Below are 19,315 nucleotides of genomic sequence, written 5' to 3'. Positions count from 1 at the left end.
ATTTGGAGTTGTAAGGCTCAGCTAAATGGTTCAGACAGTTAGGAAACTAGTGTTATTGTGGCTCCGTTTACCTAGCCTAATTTTCCTCCTTGCCAAGTTATGATCTCAGGTGGAATGACGGTTTCTTTCAGTTCAATTGTGCCACACCCAGTGTTATATAATGACATTTTAGATGTCAAGCCTGTATCTATGGCTAGATGTGACATGTTTCTTTTCTGTATACTCTAACGTATGGCCTTCTTCAAGCGAAGGTAAATAGGCTAGACCTTTGAATAAATGTAGTGAATAAAGTGCGTAACTTCATTTCTGCGAAACCTTTGGGAATCCTCTAATCTGTCTTGATTTTTAGAAAAAAAAGCAACCCCCATGATTGATGTGAACTTTTGAGCTGGCCGCATCAAGCTGAACACAATTTATCTTTTAGGACCAAAGGAAGGACGAGGATGACTACGAAGATTGCCAGGGGAAGTTGGTAATTACGCCGCTGTGATTTTTTCCAGGACGCACCTACAATTACCCGAGTTATGTCTGTCCGCCCACCAGAGAGAAGAGTTGGGCAAGCCGAGACGGCGCTCTGGGTGTGGCGAGGAGTGAGAGGCGTTGCTTTTCTCAATTCGAGTGTAAAATGTTTGACGGAAGAAAACTCTTGCTGACATCCATAACTTCTACCGTTTCGAATGTCTGTGAGTATAGGCCTATTTTTAGCGTCTCAGGAACGTGTTCAAGAAGAAAACAACAACAAGACCACTCGGAACTCAAGTGTCGTTACGAGGAAGTGTCGTACAGACACGCGCTGCCTCATATCAACCTGTGTTAAGGCTTTAGATTCATTTGTGTACTGAACAGCCACGAAGGAGCAGAGATCATGACGGAACAGGTGGAGAAGTCGCTATAAGGTATGGACCTATTTGTGCGGGAACCTTCTAAAACATGTCCTCTCCTGAAACAACGACATCATAGGTTATACTTTGTCTTTATTTTCGTTTTACCTGCAATAATCGTGTTTATAAGTCGAAGGCGAAGAGGGCATGTTTACACTTGAAGGAGAACATATCTCGGGACACTAAATTGATACAGCTGACAGTTCGGGCAGGCAATTTAGCTAGTCTAAATGACAAGTATTTTCTGACTTAAAGGAATGTGCGCAGTTCAGTGCAATTCCTCTAATTTTGCTGACAGCAGAGTCAAAGGACTGTGAACTCACAAACGTGCGGGTTGGCACTCGAGTCTACTCGGGAGGCTATTTCATGTATAGATTAAACACACTGCTGTACGCATCAGCTGTAACTCTACAACTGCGCAATTGACCTATGCCCCGTTGTAATGCAGCCAGAATAATCTCTGTGTACAGAGTAACAGTAGCAGTACAGATACCTCATAAAGTGGTGCTTCTGATATTTAATTGCCATTTTCCTGTCATCTGTTCTGTTCTCATTTTCCATCAGCTCTGCCATTCTTTCACCCTTCTCTGCATCTCTCTTGGCATTTTCCCTTCCCCTCCTTTTTGTTCTTCCCTCCTCTCTCTCTACCGCCCCGCTCATGTCTTCTTCCATGGCTTCTTCAGTCATGCGGCGCTTCAGCTCAGAGGGGTCACTCCTGGACCTGGATGTATTGCCATGGCGACGGGTGGCGCTTAAGACAGCAGAAGAGGCACAGGAGGGCCTTGGTGTAGGCATCTACACGCCAGACCACAGCCCTCCGAGGTCACCTGTCCCAGTCATGACTACTCCGAGGGGAGGTCGTGGGGGTGCTGGCCGAGAGCTGGTGAAGGAGCACAGCATGAGCGTGGAGAACATCCATGTGCTGGACAAGGCCCCCAATGATCTGCAGTTGCTGTCACTGAACGAGAGCTACCGTGCCTACAGCGACGGCCAGCTGGCCCCGGCCCCCGCGGGCAGCAGAGAGAGTATCGGCCGCGATGCCCCACCATCTCCAAGCGGCTCCAAATGCAACCCCCTCTCCAACACGAGCCTGCACCGCAACCAGGCCAGGGCACGACTCTCCGCCGCTAAGCTCCACATCAAGAGCCTCTTCTCCACGGTAACGCTATACTTGGGCACACTGAACGGTGTTTCAGAGTTTTTGTCTGTGTGTATGATTGTTTGTGAATGCTGAGTGGATTAACCTTCTCCATCACAAACCAGCTTTTCTTGTCCATTGGTCATGCTTGGGTCATCAGATAACACGTACTAGAAGATCAGGCCCAAAGCCCTCTTAGAATACAACTTTTTTTTCACACAAACAACCAAAACAATGGAACTTGTAAGACGATTCCATTTATTAGGCTACGGCTGTACTTTGTTTACCTTTCACCAGAAATATCAGCATTCCATTGCATGTCAGACACTCTGTATTCTACCCGTGTTACAGGATTTTCTGTAAATATTATCAGAAATATCCAACTCTTGCTTACCAAACATTTACTCTGTTGTTTCCGGAGTAACCATTTATAGATGGGTAAATGTACAAATGTGTTAGTGCGAGTTAGTGTGCAGGTGAATGTTAGTGGGTGTGACTCAGGTTTCAATATATGAGTGTATAGTTCGGCATTCAAGTGTGTGTATATGTTTTTTTATGTGAGGTTCTGGTGTGTTTGTGAATTAACATTGGATTCGCGTCAGTCCATATGAGGAGAGGTGAATGTCACCAAGACGTTACATCAGTCTGTCACCAAGACTGTCACAATGCACACACCCTGTGGTAATATTGTGCATTCTTCAGAAATGATAAAGCTACTGGATACAATATAGCCTAACCACATAGTGACATGAATGTTAAGTAGACCGTGGAGAACATAGGGTCTACTGCATCACATCTGTATGACTGAAAATAGTCCACAAATGTGTGTGTGTGTGTGTGTGTGTTACAGATGGTGGAAAAGATGTGTGTATGTTTTGTTTCACAACTGTGTTCCTAATGTAATCTTTTCTAGTCACAGAGTCCCCACTCCTCCCACTCAAACCTAGCTGCCACTGAGCAGAAGAACAGCGCTACCAGGTAATTACCCCTAACTCTTAGAACCTACCAGGTAACTAACCCTAACTCTTAGAACCGTCACAGATGAGCAGCACCAGTAGGTGCTCCTAGGTATCATATAAATCAGCCATGGTCCAACCAAGGCAACTTTAGCTTTTCATTGCAGCAGATCAGATTTTCTCCTCTCCCGATTCCTGAGTTTCATTATACCAGTTCAAATGTTGTATTGAAATGACGTGACTTCACTCTGATTCTGTGAAAGAAAAAAAACAGAATGACAGTGTTGCAGTACCACACTGTGGAAATGCAGTGGTGTCCCAATTGTAAAAAGTACACATTTTCACGCATTGAACCACCGGCTTTTCCTGTTAATAGTTCTCTTTTTTCCCCTCCCCTCTACGCTGTGTATGACCTCTTCCTTACATTTATCTGTCTTTGCGTCACTTTCATTCCAACAGCCCCAAGTGAAAGCACATTCTCTACTTATGGTAATCAACCTTATCATAAACCAGCAAGTCCACAGCTGACTTGTAAAACCGGTGCTCTCCTCTCCACCCACTACTTTTTCCATCACTCTCTCGCTAAACGAGAGAAAGGTCCGTTAAAACCTATGAGAATATGCTATTTGCAATACTCATAACACAAACAGGTTGTATAGAACTGGCATGTATGTGTTACTAAAATTGAACATTTTCCTGATCTATCTCCTTCTGTATTATTCCATCCTTGCATTGTTACCTCTCTCTATCTCTCTCTCTCTCTCTCTCTCTCTCTCAGTACCACGGAGAGGCGATCGCGTTTGCCCTTCCTGAAACAGTGGAGTCAGGTGGGCCACTCCAGAGCGCGACTTTGCCGGGAGGAAATGGAGTCTTGGGCGCTGTCGCTTAGCAACCTGCTGTCCAGCCGCAGTAAGTAACCGCTTATGGCAGTTTCTGACAGAGGGAACAAGTGAGGGAGAGAGAATGATTGTGCTGTGGTGGTTTTGGCTGATGAATGGGCTGCTGGGAAAGGTCAGGAGTCACTGTATGGTGTTTTCAGCTTTTGCTGAGAAATCTGGTCTGTTGTCACCCGCTTACTGTGGTCCTTACATCACCTCCTCAATGAATCAACTTTGATTGAGAAAACCACAGTGAGTAAGAAAGCAGATGGGGAACATTTAATCTGAACTCTTATCCCTTCTCCTTCAGCTTGAGAAGAGATAATAGTATATAGTGGTATAATAATATAGCATAGTCTGCTGTCAGTAAATGTTTTACTTTTGCAAAATACTGTATGTTGGTGAGTTGTGTTGTTTAAAAGTCCCATATTCCATGAGTACCATATTCTCTGCCAAGCTTGTGAGGTCACTGCTTGTGCCTGTGTGCCTGTGTGTGTGCGTGTGTGCCTGTGTGTGTGTGCCTGTGTGTGTGTGTGTGTGTGCCTGTGTGCGTGTGCCTGTGTGTGTGTGTGCCTGTGTGTGTGCCTGTGTGTGTGTGTGTGTGCCTGTGTGTGTGTGTGTGTGTGTGCCTGTGTGTGTGTGCGTGTGTGTGTGTGTGTGCCTGTGTGCGTGTGCCTGTGTGTGTGTGTGTGGGAATGGTCCAGCTGTGCTCCCACACCCCTATCAGTTCTTTTGAGTGTTTCTCCTCATGCAGACACTCTGGGTGTTTTAATCCCTTTGGCTTTTGTTTCGCAGCGGGTCTGTCTGTGTTCGGGGCCTTCCTGCGCTCCGAGTTCAGCGAGGAGAACCTGCAGTTCTACCTGTCGTGTGAGCAGTACCGCCACAGCTCCAACAACTTCAGCCTGCAGCGCCGAGCCCGAGACATCTGTGCCACCTTCATCCAGCCAGGGGCGCCTAGAGAGGTAACGCCAACACACCCTTCACAGCCGCACCAACACACACAGTTAACAGGAAAAACTCCCCTAACACACAACACCTCAACATTTAATACCCAGCTCACCAGGGTTTTCTGCCTTGTTCTGGTCTGGTCTGTCTCCTCCAGGTCAATCTGGACAGCAAGACTCGTGAGCTAACTCTTCAGCTGCTCCAGGCGCCCTCCCACACCTCCCTCTCTCAAGCACAGAAGCGCATCTACTCCCTGCTGGACACAGACTGCTACCCACGTTTCCTACAGTCACAGATCTACACGTCACTGCTGCAGGATGCTGACTAATTCTCTCTCTCTGTGTGTGTGCGTGTGTGTGCGTGTGTGTGTGTGTGTGTGTGAGAGACAAGCACTGCTTCATAAAATGGCACATCTACCTCTCCCTGCTGCAGACTGCCTAGTAGATGGGGGTGGGGGTGGGGGTGGGTGTGGGTGTGGACAGAGACTACTGAGTGACCTGGCATTAGTTGAACTTTGGGAGGTCACTGGAACGGTGTAGCTCTGTGTGTGTGTGTGTGTGTGTGTGTGTGTGTGTGTGTGTGTGTTCGAGCAGTGAGTGTTGAAGGTATGAAGGGTGTGGAGCCCATCTTCACCCAAACCCTCCAACCACCCCACCGAGTACAGAGTGCATGATGGTGTGAGGAAAGGAGGAGGAGGAGGAGGAGGAGGAGGAGGAGGAGACGACGACGCATGGGAACGACACTGGAGGGACTCTGCACACCCAGCACTAATCATTAAACAGAATCGCCATGGCACCCACTGTTGCTACGGTCTAGCGAGCAGAAGCGGAGGAGCGTGCTGACGGGATGGAAAAACACGCCAGGCAAGACTCACCTGTGCAGGCATAGTCAGGCACTAAAAGTATTTAAAATTTTCCCCTAAAATTCCCCACCGTTTTAAATTCAAGTTGAACTTCTCGCGACCTGATATGACCAAACACCCCAGGAGCTGGACAGCGGCCTTCGCACTGTTCTTTTCTAATCTCGGTTAAAGTATATTTTTTCTGTGTGTGTGTGTGAGTTAAACCATGTGAAAGATAAACATTTAGAAATAAATCATTTTTGTAAAGCTTGTTTGTATTTGTCTTTTCTAAAGCTGTTTGTTTTTTGACATCTCAATGAATCACTTTGCTCTCAGGAAGCTGCAGTAGCTTTTCTTGGGTCCTTCTCAGAGCTCCAGAAGACCTCCAGAATGAATGGAGTATGGCAAAGGTCATGGATCACTGTGCTCTCTGCTTCTGTGTTGCTGGGATACATGATCAGTGGCTGGGGAAAGAGTGTATTGTCTATCTGTGTCTGGAGCGTGGTGCACTGTGGGTAAATCCTCTGCACTTAAGGCTAATGGAAGAGACTGCATCCTTGCTGTGTGAGTCAGCTGTGAGTTAGAGCTGGCCTCCGTTTGGGCTTTTGCCATGTTGATGCAACATCCTCATCACATCAAACCTTTGACTTAGCCCAGAAGTGTACTAGAGGAACCTATATTTTCACGTCACTATTTATAAAACTCCAAACTTTCCAAAGAGTAGCGTTCCATGTTTGCCAATTACTTGACAGAATGGGTTAAATACCTGATGGCTATGCTTTGTGAACATGAGCAACAAATGCTAACATTGCTTACAGTATCTTACCATTGCTCACCCCCTTTAAGCTTGCCGTTTGTGTGTCTCCTTGACTACCAGCTCTACTCCAATAAGCTGATCGGTACAAGAGCATGAAGCAGGATAAGGCCTTTAAGGAGTTAGCCCACCTCCTCTAATGTCCCATCAGCCATCAGTACTGACCTGTGCCCCTAGAGGGCATTTAATAAAGTGCTGGAAACAGGCCACTGAAGACTGGTCATCTGAGTTGTGGATTCAGCAAAACATTGCAAAGTGTCACTCAGTTAGTTAGTGTAAGTCTTAAGAAAGCACAACTGCACAGTCCTCTGATGATGTCAGCCTTTAAACAAATAAAGTATGTAACAAACCACCTGAGCATGTTAGTCTGAAAGATCACTTTAGTAATACAAGTATGTAACAAACCACCTGAGTATGTTAGTCTGAAAGATCACCAGTAATTCCGCTGCATAAGTTACAGTAAATATAAACGGTCATAAAAATAATCTAGTTGACACTATTGCTATGTTAGTCCGTGCATAGCTTGTGCATATATGTCTTTGTGACGGCTGTAGAGGGTCAGTCTCCTGTCCATTCTTCACCCATCTCCAGTGGGCAGAGTAGAGGAGAAAGGAGTGGGGTTGGCTGGTGTGGTGTGGTGTGGTGTGGTGTGTGGTGTGTGGTGTGGGGTTGGCGTGGTGTGGTGGGCACCGCTGCACCTTTTGGAGCCACCTTCATCTCATGCCCTGCGTAAACCCTCTCTCTACGGGCGTGGGAAGGTTGGCCAGGAACGCCGGGATCCGCCAGGAACGCCGGGATCCGCCAGGGTCGCCAGGGTCACCAGGGTCGCGTGCTCCGCTGCTCCTGTTTCTGCCGCACCCTCTGGGCCGTGCAGCCCCCCACGCCCCCCACCACCCACGACCAGCTCCCCCCCGCTGGCTGCTCCTGCCTCAGCTCAGGCAGGACCCTGCTTTTCCTCGTCTCCGCACCCCCATCTCTCCATCCTCCTCCTCCTCCTCCTCCTCTTCCTCCCACTCCACCCGTCTCTTCTGAGTCGAGTTGCGTCTCTCTCCGGATGCTTCCGTCGTTCCGCTGAGCGCCGCTCACGTCTTCAGGCCGCGCTTCTTCTGCAGCGCCCACCGGAGGCGCTATGGAGGTCGGCGTGGGTGACGAGACCTTCTGTGAGACAACCAGCGGAGGCAGAGAGAAAGGTGAAGGCTCTGGCCTACAGAGAGAGAGAGAGACAGGGGAAGGATACTGTAAGAGGCAACAGAAAGAGAGAGGAAGATGAAGATGAGAGAGTGTGTGAGAGAGAGAGAGAGAGAGAGAGAGAGAGAGAGAGAGTGTGAGAGAAAGAGAGAGTGAGAAAGCGTAGACTAGAACACAGTACACAGCTGCATAAATGATGGCGAGAGAGACGGAAAAGGAAATGGATACTGTAAGAGGCAACAGAAAGAGAGGGGAAAATGAAGATGAGAGAGCGAGAGAGAGAGAGACGGAGAGAGAGCGAGAGAGAAAGCGTAGACTAGAACACAGTACACAGCTGCATAAATGATGGTAAGTCCAAGTGTCATGTCCTCTGTAACCTCCCCTGCTGGCTACTGTCTTCTGTGACACACACCCACACCCCCACACACACACACACACACACACACACACACACACACACACACACACACACACACACACACACACACACACACGCGCGCGCGCACGCACGCTGGAGGCGCTTGAGAAGTGTGGGAACATTTGCTCTGATTAAAAGTACTCATGCATGCACACATGCAGTGGTCTAACAGGAGTCGTGATGTATGGGAGTTTGAGTTCTAATCTGAGAGAGTGCATTTGATGCTGTAGTTTGCGAGGACTGATTAGATGTATACAAGAGTTGTTGTTCTGTGCATGTGTGGTGGAGGGTGTCTGAGTCTGTGTGTGTGTGTGTGTGTGTGTGTGTGTGTGTGTGTGTGTGTGTGTGTGTGTGTGTATGTGTGTGTGTGTGTAGTGCGCATTGCTCTAACCTGAGTGAGTGTATGTGTCCCATATATGTCTGTCGCCCTGTTTGACCCTGTCTGTCACTCACTGGCTGCAAACCTGAGAAAGCACACACACACACACAGTAACAGACACACACACACACACACACACCATTAGGCCAGCTCACACTGATGTGACAGCTGAAACAAGCTGTGAGTTTTAGAAGCTATTTTTGGGTTTTGGGCTCACTGGGGATCACATGGAAAAAAGGTGCGCATACTTAATGATGCTTTGATACATCCAGCACAAAATGGGTGTACATGACGCTACTATGCATAAATACATGCGTCTTCTCAGCATTCTCCACTTTTATGTAAATTATTACTGTGTATGTATTGTCTTACTGCAAATACCTATTTGTTTAACATTCATAAAGGCATCACAGGACAGCGAGGCGTGCAGTGTTCTGTCCAAGCTAAACTAAATGTACTTTTGACAGCAGGTGCGATTCATTGCATGTTTATTAGTCATCTTTATCTTCTCAATAACTCAGACAAAAGTTCATATAAAATGTCAAAATCTGCATCTGATGAATATTAATGAAATGAGCAATGGCATGTTAATTCATATTGACAATCGAACTGTAGAAATATGGAAATATAGACATTTTGTAGACATCTGGTAGACACAGAATAATCTAGAATGAGCTCGTACGTGTGCGTGTGCGTGTGCGTGTGCGTGCAATGTGTGTCTAACGTGTGCTCAATCTTGAGATTTAGAGAAGTTGCAGCTGGTTCATAAGTTGTTGCCACACTACGGTCTTTCATCATCCTGCCTGAATGATTTTGGACATGATAATTTACAACCTAAAGGCACGGCTAATGGACCAACCACTCATGTAGATAATTGCTCACCAATACACCATCCACTCCAGGTCAAAGTTCCCAAGGCTTGTGGGAATAACATTGACAAGCTTCTGCATCTCTTCCTCCCTCTCCCTGATGTACCCAGTCCATTAGCTGTGCTCTTGAATTGAACGGACATCCCACAGGCCAAATCCCTGATGTAGGCGATCATCCAATATGATAATAAACTGTGATGATCACCAAATTAGCACATGGTGGATGAGGAACATCTGCTTGCTCATCCGTGAGGTGTTTAGTGCTTGCGATGATTAGCTAGCCACAGCTGAAATAACTGTCAACATTCCACATCTGGGATGTGAAATCATTAGGCTGGCCACTACCAGACAGGCTGGCCAAACTACCTTTAAGGAAATATTTGTACTCTTCTCATCAGATCAACATAACTCTTTTCTCAATCCCATTCCTTTTGGTTTATTTTGACAAGTGGTTTAAAAACATCTCGACTAGCTGAGTGTGTTATTTACGCAGAAGTGGAATTGGTGTTAGAGAATGTTGTTTAGTTGGGTGATGATGTTATGTAGGTGTTGTGTTGTGTGTAGTGTGGTCATACAGCGTGTTGTTGCACTGTTAGTTATGTAGTCAGTGTGGTTTGCTGTGTACCTGATAGTTTGAGGGTGCCTAGCTGGTCCTCCAACAGGAGCCCCATGCCTCGAGTGTTGATATGGCGACTGTACATGTTGCTCCTGGCAACCAAACCCCAGTGGCTTCCATGCGGATGATGTGATTTGAGGGGAATGCAGCATCAATACATCGAGACAAGGGAGAGGGGGGAAGAATGAAAGACACAGAGGGAATGGGGCAAAGAAGGGGGAATAAAAGTAGAACAAAGGCAGAACAGAACAGAAATGATGAATTAAATCAAATCAAATTCACAAATGAACAGGAACCCAAACCAATGAACATAATCCATGTTAAATGCAAAAACATAAGTAAATAAGAAATATGGATCATAAAAGTCATGTGATGTCATGGGGAACTGTGAGAATGTGAAGGGCTTTAGCACATCCCTGAGTGACAGCGGAGGTCTCCAGTCCCCGACAGGAGAGAAATGTGTGGGTGTTTGTTATCACTCACTCAAACGCAACGACGGCGTCTTACAAACGGAACAAGGCTGAACTGGATCATGGGAATTAAAATAAGCCGTGTGAATCGAACACAAAGCTCTGACTCAGAAATCACTGGGACGGGACAGAGGTGACATCATCTCTTTTTATTTGCTTTTTTCATCGCGCTCACTGTCGTCTCAGAGTCTCAGGTTCAAACCAAACACTAAAAACATCAGCGGTAGAAACTCTCTATGTAGAAACTCAGCATTCAAATGGCTACAGAGAGCTGGATCTATTGTAAAAGGGCACATGGTACACACACTGCCCTGGACAGAATACTTACAGGAGCAGCTCTTAAAAACAAACCTTTTCTCTTCATTTCATGCCTCAGACTGTTCAGGCATGAAAAGGCAATTCAGGCATTTCCTCATCAATTCATCTTTTTAATCAGTAAATGTAATCAGTGTTCAGTGGAAAAACCTTCATTTAAACAATTTCGGTAAGACTAAATAACGAACTAAAGGTCGTTAAAAACCCACAGCCAGCAGAGAGGCGGGCTGGAGAGAGGAGTCATTGGAAGCTGAGCCGCGATCGATTAAGAGAACTGAAGAAGGAGCGTGGGAGAGAGAAGCAGAGAGTGTGTGTGTGTGTGTGTGTGTGTGTGTGTGTGTGTGAGTGTGTTGTGTAATGTGTGAAACAAATGCATTAAGGCATAATGGTGTGGCGTGACAGGACAGAAAAAAACAAAACATGAAGGGGTTATTGACAGAGGGGACAGCGATGATGGAGGGATGGGAGAGGGTCATGTTTAGAGGAGTGCAGAGACAAGAGAAAAAGGTCACCGCAGAGAAGGAGGGGGAGTGGCAGTCAGAGAAAGAGACACACACAGAAACTGAGGCCTATTTATCTTCAGCACAAAGCTGGGTATATAAACAAACACACACAGATAAAAGCCCCATCCCCACCACCCCACCGCACATTCCTTCTGCCCAGCAGTGCGTGCCGTACACACACACTATCAGCTCAGCCTTGCCAACCAGTAAGAGTAACCAGGGTCCTGACTGGCTACATTTGTCTAGGCGGGCTGCATCGAGACACCAGATTGGCTCACGTACAACAGTGATTTAGGATACAGATTAATTCCATCAAGAGATTCCCTGAGCATACAACTGTACACATGGACACACACACACACACACACACACACACACTCTAACTCTCTAATTATCTCCAGAACACACAGCTGGTGCAGACATAGATAGTGACCACAGACATAGATAGTGACCACAGACATAGATAGTGAACACACATGTGTTGGTGTGTGAATGCACAGACTCATACCTGGTGCGTCTTGCCCTGTAGTTGTCGCTGAGATGGGTGTGTGCGTGCAGCGCGGTGGGGGGAGCCCTGCTGGGGGAGGATCCCACACTGAGGGAGCGGGACACGGGTGGGGAGGGGAGGGGACCCCCGGGGCGAACGAACGGCCAGGGGGGGACTCGCTGCTCCTCTCGGACCACTGAGGGGGGGGGGGGGGCACACAGAGAACCAGTCACAAACCACAGCATTGACCATCCTCTGGTCCTCCAGTGACCTAATGTTCCTCTACACCAGCTGATGCACCAGTAAAGATAGTTTAACTTGTTTATCTGTTAAACAGGTTTTACAAGCGCTGTGCTGGGGACTGCTCTGGAGCCCCTAGAGCTGGCTGTGGAGAGAAGGATGTTGCACAACCTGCTCAACATAATGGGCAACACTACGCTCCCCTTACACAACCTACTTCAGACAACAGAGTGTTTTCAGTTCATGGCTTATGCAGCTCCGCTATAATAAGGACCATTACAGGAAGCCATTCCTGCCAACAGCAATAGCCATCTACAAATACTCCCCTCTGTGCCGATAGAGGAGACGACTCCTCGGAGTGTCAATGCAAAATGCACATTTTAAATTTAATTGGCATATTAACAGCAATATCTTCCCTTTAAGTTATATTCTATTATTATTATATTTATTTTGATCTTGTATAGTATTTTTTGTATATATATATTTTTTGTCTGTCTGTATCAATATGTATGTTTCTATCTATCAAGGTTTATGTAGAAATACCAGTGAAAATTTTCCTGAACCGTAAACACAAATGCATTGACACAATGACAAATGTTGCTGTATATTTACATCACAGTATAAACAAGTGCCTAATATGGCAGCTATTGTGGAGGCAGTCAATAAAGTCAACTGGACTAAATGGCGGGGATTAAAAGCAGCAAAGTTGTGACAGTGCTGACTTGGCTTTTGTTTTAGAACAGTCCCTGAGGTAAAAAACAGATTATGGAGATTTATTCTTCTCTCTTTGTATCTGAACTCAACTGCAGCTCAACGGTGAAACTAATTATCTGGCGTTTGAATCAAATGCTGACAGTGGAAGATCTGCAAACTAGTGAGATAACTTGTGAGAAATTCCGGCAATGGGCTTGTACTGTTTACTCATCCCACTCTGCTACTTTCTTCCTCTTTTGGTCTGAAAGTTTCGAATCGTTCTGCTGGAAAACGGAAACTGTTTTTCGCCGGTCACATTAAGCCGACTCCGAAATGCTACACAGTATACAGATTTCAGATATCTTAGTATACACTGAAACTCACCAATGGACATTCCACACATATGCGCCCCGGGCATCATAAACACAATCATCAAACTGCATATAAACACACTCACATGACACACTCCCACTCCAACATTCCACACCTAAAAATATCCTACATGGACACATGACAAACAAACACACCACACACACAAACATCCCAGCCCAACACTGCACCCCTCACCATCTCTCTCCACTAGAGAGTACGGCTTGATCTCTCCCTCGGGCTTTCTGGGGGGAACCTTTCTCAATGGGACCGCTGCAAAAGTAATAAAAAAACTATGATTACAAATAATCCAAAATAAAACTCACATTCAATGACCTCTAGCTACAGTGGTTGGGATTAGGGGGGAGGGCTATGTGGAACAGCATCAGACAAAACATTGGAAAACAAGACAACATAACACACAAGGCTACATTTATGAACCAGCAGTGCCATGCTGACGCTTGCATTGGGTTCATTAACTTGTGTACACATTATATATATATATATTAAATTAAATAGGATATATATACACACAGACACACACACTCTGTGTAAGTTGTGCGGGGAGTGGAGAGGTGGTAGCAGGTGGTGTGTGTTAGGGGCATGTGGGTGGTGGGACTTAAGGAGTTTAGCACAGCTGAAGGAGAGAGGGACTTATGCTGGAGTGGAGATGCATCAAAACAACGGGAACCCTGTGAAGAGTGGGGATGAAGACGCTACAGGAGAGAGGGATGAATTACCAAGCTATGTGATCAGAGAGAGAGAGAGAGAGAGAGAGAGAGAGAGAGAGAGGGAGAGAAAGAGAAACAGGGGGAGAGAGAACAGGTGTAGGAAGAGAGGCAGAGAGAGAAAGAGAGAGAACATCCTTACAAGAAGCCGTACATCCTCTGATCCGTTAGAGGTGAGGGTGGAGAGCCTAAAGTGAAACATAATCTGTGATGTCATCAAACCTTGACAGTTCCCTTCAACCCTTCAGCTCCAACCATTCAGGCACACCCCTACACTTACCTAAAGCCTCCCCTAAACGTATACAAGCACTGACAAAACTTACAGAAAGACTCCCCTAAACGTATACAAGCACAGACAAAAAACGTACAGAAAGACTCCCCTAAACGTATAAAAGCACAGACAAAACTTACCGAAAGACTCCCCTAAACGTATACAAGCACTGACTGCTGTACTGGCCTCAGAATCACACTCCCCCTTGCTCCACATCCAAAAACCTACAGCTGTACACTGAAATGCAGAAAGACTATCTGTGGCCTACACACCAAAGCATAAAGCTGTATGTCCACATATATGGGAACCCCACTATTCCACACTACTTTACAACAGTTACAACAGTCCAGTTACTCTGTTGTGTATTCGGTCTAGGGCACACATCCCTACCAAAATCCAAAACACATTCAACCAATGGAGATGTAAACAGCAATTCCTCCATTTTAGCTCCTACCATGCCCTGCCTGCCTCAGTGCATTGTGGGAACTCAAACTCTGCAATCTGTATGTGCTGGCTGTAAATGCTCAAGTGCTCCATTAGCGTCATAACAAATCAAACTCATCCAGAGTGGACCTTTCAATGCTACGTGGCTCTGGTGGAGATCAGATGCAGCTGACACCCACACAAGAATTCACTGGAAGACGCTGAGACATGGGGTGTTATTATCCAGGCTGAAGGTCACTGCACTTCAGGCTGTAACCTGTGCTTGTTTGTGGGGTTTGGGACAGGTACACCTTCAAAGGAGCCAAACACCCACACACACACACGCACGCACACCCTTTCTTAGCCACTTGTGTTTGGATAAAAAGAAACCTGTTCTGCAGGTCTGACACCTACCCGATGTGCTCTTGAAGAAGCCGTTGAAGACCACAAAGTTATTCACCTGGGAATGGGAAAAAGAGAGGATAGGGTCATGGTTAAGTCCATTTGACAGATATTTGGTTATGAAACTCTGGAAAGCTGCCTGTGGTGTCATAACAACTTTAGGTTACGATCGATAACCCCGGTTCTCTGATAGCATGAGTAAGGTATCTCACTATGCCTACGCTGCGTATCCCTCAGAAGCCCTCTACCACGGCTGGCCATGTCTGGCGTCCGGGAGGGGGACACCCCCCTTTACAATGCGGCAGAACATCATTGAAGGTTAGGAACCTCTTCTCCTGTAGAACTTCATGAATATTGTTGGGGGCGACCGGAAGGCGGCAGCACACACCTCTTATATCGATACCCCCCAAATACCTCCTCCAATGGCTCGAATGGTGGTCCCAATAAAGCCTCCGACACCAGAGACCAATCACATCCAGGAGACAGCGATCCAGGGCGTAAGCGGCGTGCTCTGGGCATGAAATGGTAGGTCAGGGTGTGCCGTCCCACTGTCTCCCCATTAAATCCCACAACACGCAGATATAGCAGTCAAATAAACTTTGACAGTGGAGAGGGCTTTCCCTTTATCAAGGAGAGTTTTAGGAATGAGAACACGATCCCCACAGAACACTGAAAGGGCACTTCCTCAATGGCAGTGCGCCAGTGCTCAAACAATCGCCACTTACCGTCATGGTAAAGTAGAAGTAGGCGGTGATGAATGGTCATCACAACATTCTGGAGTGGGCCACAAGATGTTTAATTTAACCCTTCACTGGCCAAGCCCAGAGAGCCGTGTTCTGAGTGGGGGGGGGGTCTGCCTGAGACAGCAGGTCCCTGTCTTGAGTGGGGGGTCTGCCTGAGACAGCAGGTCCCTGTCTTGAGTGGGGGGTCTGCCTGAGACAGCAGATCCCTTCGCAATGGCAGGGGCCGTGGCTGTGTGTAAAGCATTTTTTGTTACATCCGCTAATCAGTGTTTCTGAGGCCAATTTGGCACAATGAAAATAATAAAATAACCGATAGGCTCGCGTCCCTCACTGGCCAGAGTGCGGGACATCAGAGCCAGTGCGAGGGTGTGTGTAAAGGAGGCCACCCCCAGGACATTATCTGTGTCAATCAGTGAAAAGAACGGGACATTGTGCGTTCTTCCTGGAGGCATACAGGTCCACTGATGAGTGACGGCAACGCGATCAGATCTGTTTCGCCAAGTGTGGTTGAAGTCTCCACCCCTGTAACAAGGGTAGCCCTGGAAGAGGTGATCCGCTCCCTGGTTATACACCCCCGGCACATGATCACTTTCCATATTGTGCCGAGTGGCGTGTCCTGCGTCAGGAAGCGCGGTACAAACCGAGTTTTGGCACCTAGTGCTGAAAACCCCTCATGTCCAGCTTGCCTATGGGGGACAGTGACAAGTGCTGAAGTCATCAAACCAAGACAAAAGTGTCACATAGCTTCTGCTGTGAAACAGAACGAGACACGCATGTAATGCCTGTCTTGGGTTGGGCGAACTCTCTACATGACCGAGTCTAAAGAAAGAAAGTTGAAAGTTATTGACTGGGTGACCTTCAGTAAATGTTTAGTTAAGTTGACCTGAAACCCCAGTGACGGACTGGTGCGTCATTAGGTATTTGGTGTGTTTGACAGCTTCCTGCTTTGACTTTGCAGCCACAAGTCAGTCATCTATTTGAGTTGCCAGAAAAATTCCATGTGCATTTGACACAAGAGGGCTTAGAGAGAGGCCGAAGTACACATAGATCACCCTCTGAATGGTGAATCTGAGAAACTTTCTGTGAGGGGGATAAATGGGAATGCGATAATATGCGTCCTTCATTATTGTTCTTAGTGAACCACTCAACAAACACAAACCCCAGCAGTGCCGAGTGGGCTGGCACTCAGAACCTGTATTGTCAGAGATGCTTGTTTAACCGCTCTCAGATCCAACATAGGTCTCATGCCCCCCTCCCTCCTTGGGAACCACAAAATACCTAGAGTAGAACACGCTTTGGCTCTGTGATGGAGGTGAATCGCTCCTTGTCACAACAATGACAAATCTTTGTTCCGGAATGCCCTTGGCTCTCTGCCTGGTTGAACCGTGAGGTACATTTTTATTGCTGCTGAACACTGAGTTCTACAGTGGAAGGGGGTATTAGGGACCAAACACAGTCCCAAACCTCCCAGGCAATGGCAGGTTCTCGGGACTGACCACCAAGCTCTGGGAGAAGGGGGTGTAAACCCACTAGGCTAGGCTGCCTGCTTGCAAGGCCTCAACCCAGGGCAGAGAGGGGCTGCAAGGGAGCCCTCATGCAGGCAGTCGCAGTCACCAAGCAGCAGAGTTGTTTTTTCCATCTGCTAAGCCCAAGCACTGGTGCTTGCTGGGGTTTCCTGGGACTGACCACCAGCCATGGTAAGTGCTGCAATCATGGTGTCCTGTTCGGTCAAGCTAACATGGGGAGCTAGCTGAAATAGGTATGGCTAATGTTTGGTAACAAGCTAGCCGATAGTGCAGAAGCTATTGGTCAGCTTAACTCTAGTTTGGCGACTAGTGAGTTCAACTGAATTGAAACCATTGTTTGCAGACAGACTGGTTAAAGATAGTTGTTTGGAGACAAGCCTATCTATCATATAGAATACCGCTGTGTAGGGAATTAGCACCCGGCGAGTAAGTGGGTAGCTACGCGCTGTGGACAATTAATACAATTATGGCTGGCGTAGTGGTAGAGTTCTTCTGAGGAATACAGCAGGAAGGCGTACCCATGATGAGATACCGAACAAATGCTTGAAAGAGAACTTGGGCACTGAAACTATTTTAATTTCAGCCTTCTACAAGACGGTATGTGAAACTTCAAAGTGCAAGTTTCTATAGTGCTTCACTTGTGAGAGTGCCAAGGCCCGATATCTGATTAGAAACTATGCATGTTTGCGTATGTGCCTGGGTGTGTGCCTGGGTGTGCATATGTGAATGTGTGTGTGCGTGTGCGTGTGTGTGCGTGCATATGTGCATAAGTGCGTGTGCGTGTGCGTGTGCATGTGTGTATGTGTGTATATGTCTGTGTGTGTGCGTATGTGTATATGTGTGTGTGTGTGTGTCTCATTACAGAATTATTTGCTGAGAGCTCTAGACAAGACTGCTGCCTGGCCACTAGAGGTCACTAATCACACCACTTTTCTCATGCTGTTTGATTGATTGATTGATTGATTGATTGATTGATTGATTCCCTTCTCCATTAACCATCTGGCTTGTTGCTAGAATTCTTCCTCATGCTACAATTGCTATTTATGGGGTATTTCTTCCTCTACAACATGTACGCTTGTGTGAAAGTCTAAATTTGAATTTCGATTGTACTGACCTTGCAGTGAGCTTAAGGAGTGAAAACTAATGATTGACATAACAAAAACGCTGTACAACAATTTTGCATATACAAATACGAGCAGCCACCGTGTGAGACATGATTACAGGTCAATTATTACTGAACTACCATGACCACACTTCTGTCTATAGAGAGACAAACAGGAATGTTAGAACCTTTCAGGTTAAAGCTGCATACCTGAGGAACGCCCTCTTTTAAATTAAAGTGTTTTCCGAGAAAAGCCAGGAACTTAGGGGAAGGCCTATCATAGGCCAACAGCTCCGGCTCCACCTTCTTATGCTGTTCAGGTGGTAACAAAACATACAGATTCACAGTCAGATATAACACAGCAACAGAGAAAGACACAAACACACACAAAGAAAAAGGCCTTTGACTGAACAGAAATATCACAAGTGTGTGTGTGTGTGTGTGTGTGTGTGTGAGAGAGAGAGAGAGTGAGAGTGAGAGTGTGTGTGTGTGTGTGTGTGTGTGTGTGTGTGTGTGTGTACACGTTTGTCACCTGCAGCATGAAGTTGAACAGGTCCAGCCCACAGCCATGTCTCTGTAGGTTCTCTGTGATGTAAAAATCTAACACACACAATGGCTCTGTCTCTATGTGCGCCCCCCGCTGGTCCTAGAGCCACATTACAACAAACATCACAGCATCAGAACAACGGGACTGATGTGGTGAAATAAGACTAAGGGAATGGTACCGTAATGGATGAGGAGTGACGTACAGCGGACTTACCAGGAGAAAGAGCTTCTTGTATCCAACCTTAAGGAATCCAACAGCCCCACCTCTTCCTCTAAGACAGAGAAAGAGAGAGAGAGGGAGACAGAGAGAGAGAGAGAGAGAGAGCGAGCGAGAGACAGAGAGCGAGAGAGAGAGAGAGAGATAGACAGAGAGAGATGATGTAAAGAAGGATTAAGAAAAGAGGGAGGAGGTGCGGATCGCAAAGGAAGGAAACACATTAGAGCTCACCTCATATACTCTGTAACACGGGTTACTGTTTTTAGATTTCATTACAGATCTGAGTATGTGTGAGAGAGCAGCATGTTGCAACCCTGAGAGATCTGAGTATGTATGAGAGAGCAGCATGCTGCAACC

At 46.7% G+C, this 19,315-nt stretch overlaps 2 protein-coding genes across 4 annotated transcripts in view; one reads left to right on the top strand and one right to left on the bottom strand.

Annotated features, from left to right (window-relative positions):
* The first annotated feature begins 466 nt into the window (after nucleotides 1–466).
* si:ch211-152p11.4 (regulator of G-protein signaling 1) lies at nucleotides 467–5,906 on the top strand. 3 transcript variants are annotated; one of them, XM_031586118.2, is made up of 6 exons: nucleotides 467–896; nucleotides 1,446–2,040; nucleotides 2,939–2,997; nucleotides 3,754–3,884; nucleotides 4,649–4,815; nucleotides 4,956–5,906. In XM_031586118.2, the coding sequence occupies exons 2-6, from the start codon at nucleotides 1,540–1,542 to the stop codon at nucleotides 5,124–5,126; spliced, it is 1,029 nt and encodes a 342-aa protein (XP_031441978.1). In that variant the 5' UTR covers nucleotides 467–896; nucleotides 1,446–1,539; the 3' UTR covers nucleotides 5,127–5,906. The 3 variants fall into 3 exon arrangements, with proteins under 3 accessions (XP_031441978.1, XP_031441977.1, XP_031441979.1); XM_031586117.2 differs by having other exon boundaries at nucleotides 473–896; nucleotides 2,933–2,997; XM_031586119.2 differs by having other exon boundaries at nucleotides 474–896; nucleotides 1,565–2,040; nucleotides 2,933–2,997.
* Nucleotides 5,907–10,527: 4,621 nt separating this feature from the next.
* atat1 (alpha tubulin acetyltransferase 1) overlaps nucleotides 10,528–19,315 on the bottom strand; it is a 10,479-nt gene continuing 1,691 nt past the window's right edge. The window contains exons 2-8 of the mRNA XM_042710726.1: nucleotides 18,956–19,112; nucleotides 18,728–18,841; nucleotides 18,406–18,507; nucleotides 14,837–14,882; nucleotides 13,199–13,273; nucleotides 11,720–11,894; nucleotides 10,528–10,982 (exon numbers count right to left, since the gene is read on the bottom strand). Coding sequence (XP_042566660.1) covers nucleotides 10,949–10,982; nucleotides 11,720–11,894; nucleotides 13,199–13,273; nucleotides 14,837–14,882; nucleotides 18,406–18,507; nucleotides 18,728–18,841; nucleotides 18,956–19,112 — 703 coding nt within the window. The 3' untranslated portion in view covers nucleotides 10,528–10,948. The remainder of the gene's footprint in view (nucleotides 10,983–11,719; nucleotides 11,895–13,198; nucleotides 13,274–14,836; nucleotides 14,883–18,405; nucleotides 18,508–18,727; nucleotides 18,842–18,955; nucleotides 19,113–19,315) is intronic.

This window comes from Clupea harengus, chromosome 19 (assembly GCF_900700415.2).
Source record: "Clupea harengus chromosome 19, Ch_v2.0.2, whole genome shotgun sequence".
NCBI lineage: Eukaryota > Metazoa > Chordata > Actinopteri > Clupeiformes > Clupeidae > Clupea > Clupea harengus.
The sequence above is the reverse complement of the archived record's forward strand: the minus strand, read 5'-3'. Positions and strand labels throughout refer to the sequence as shown.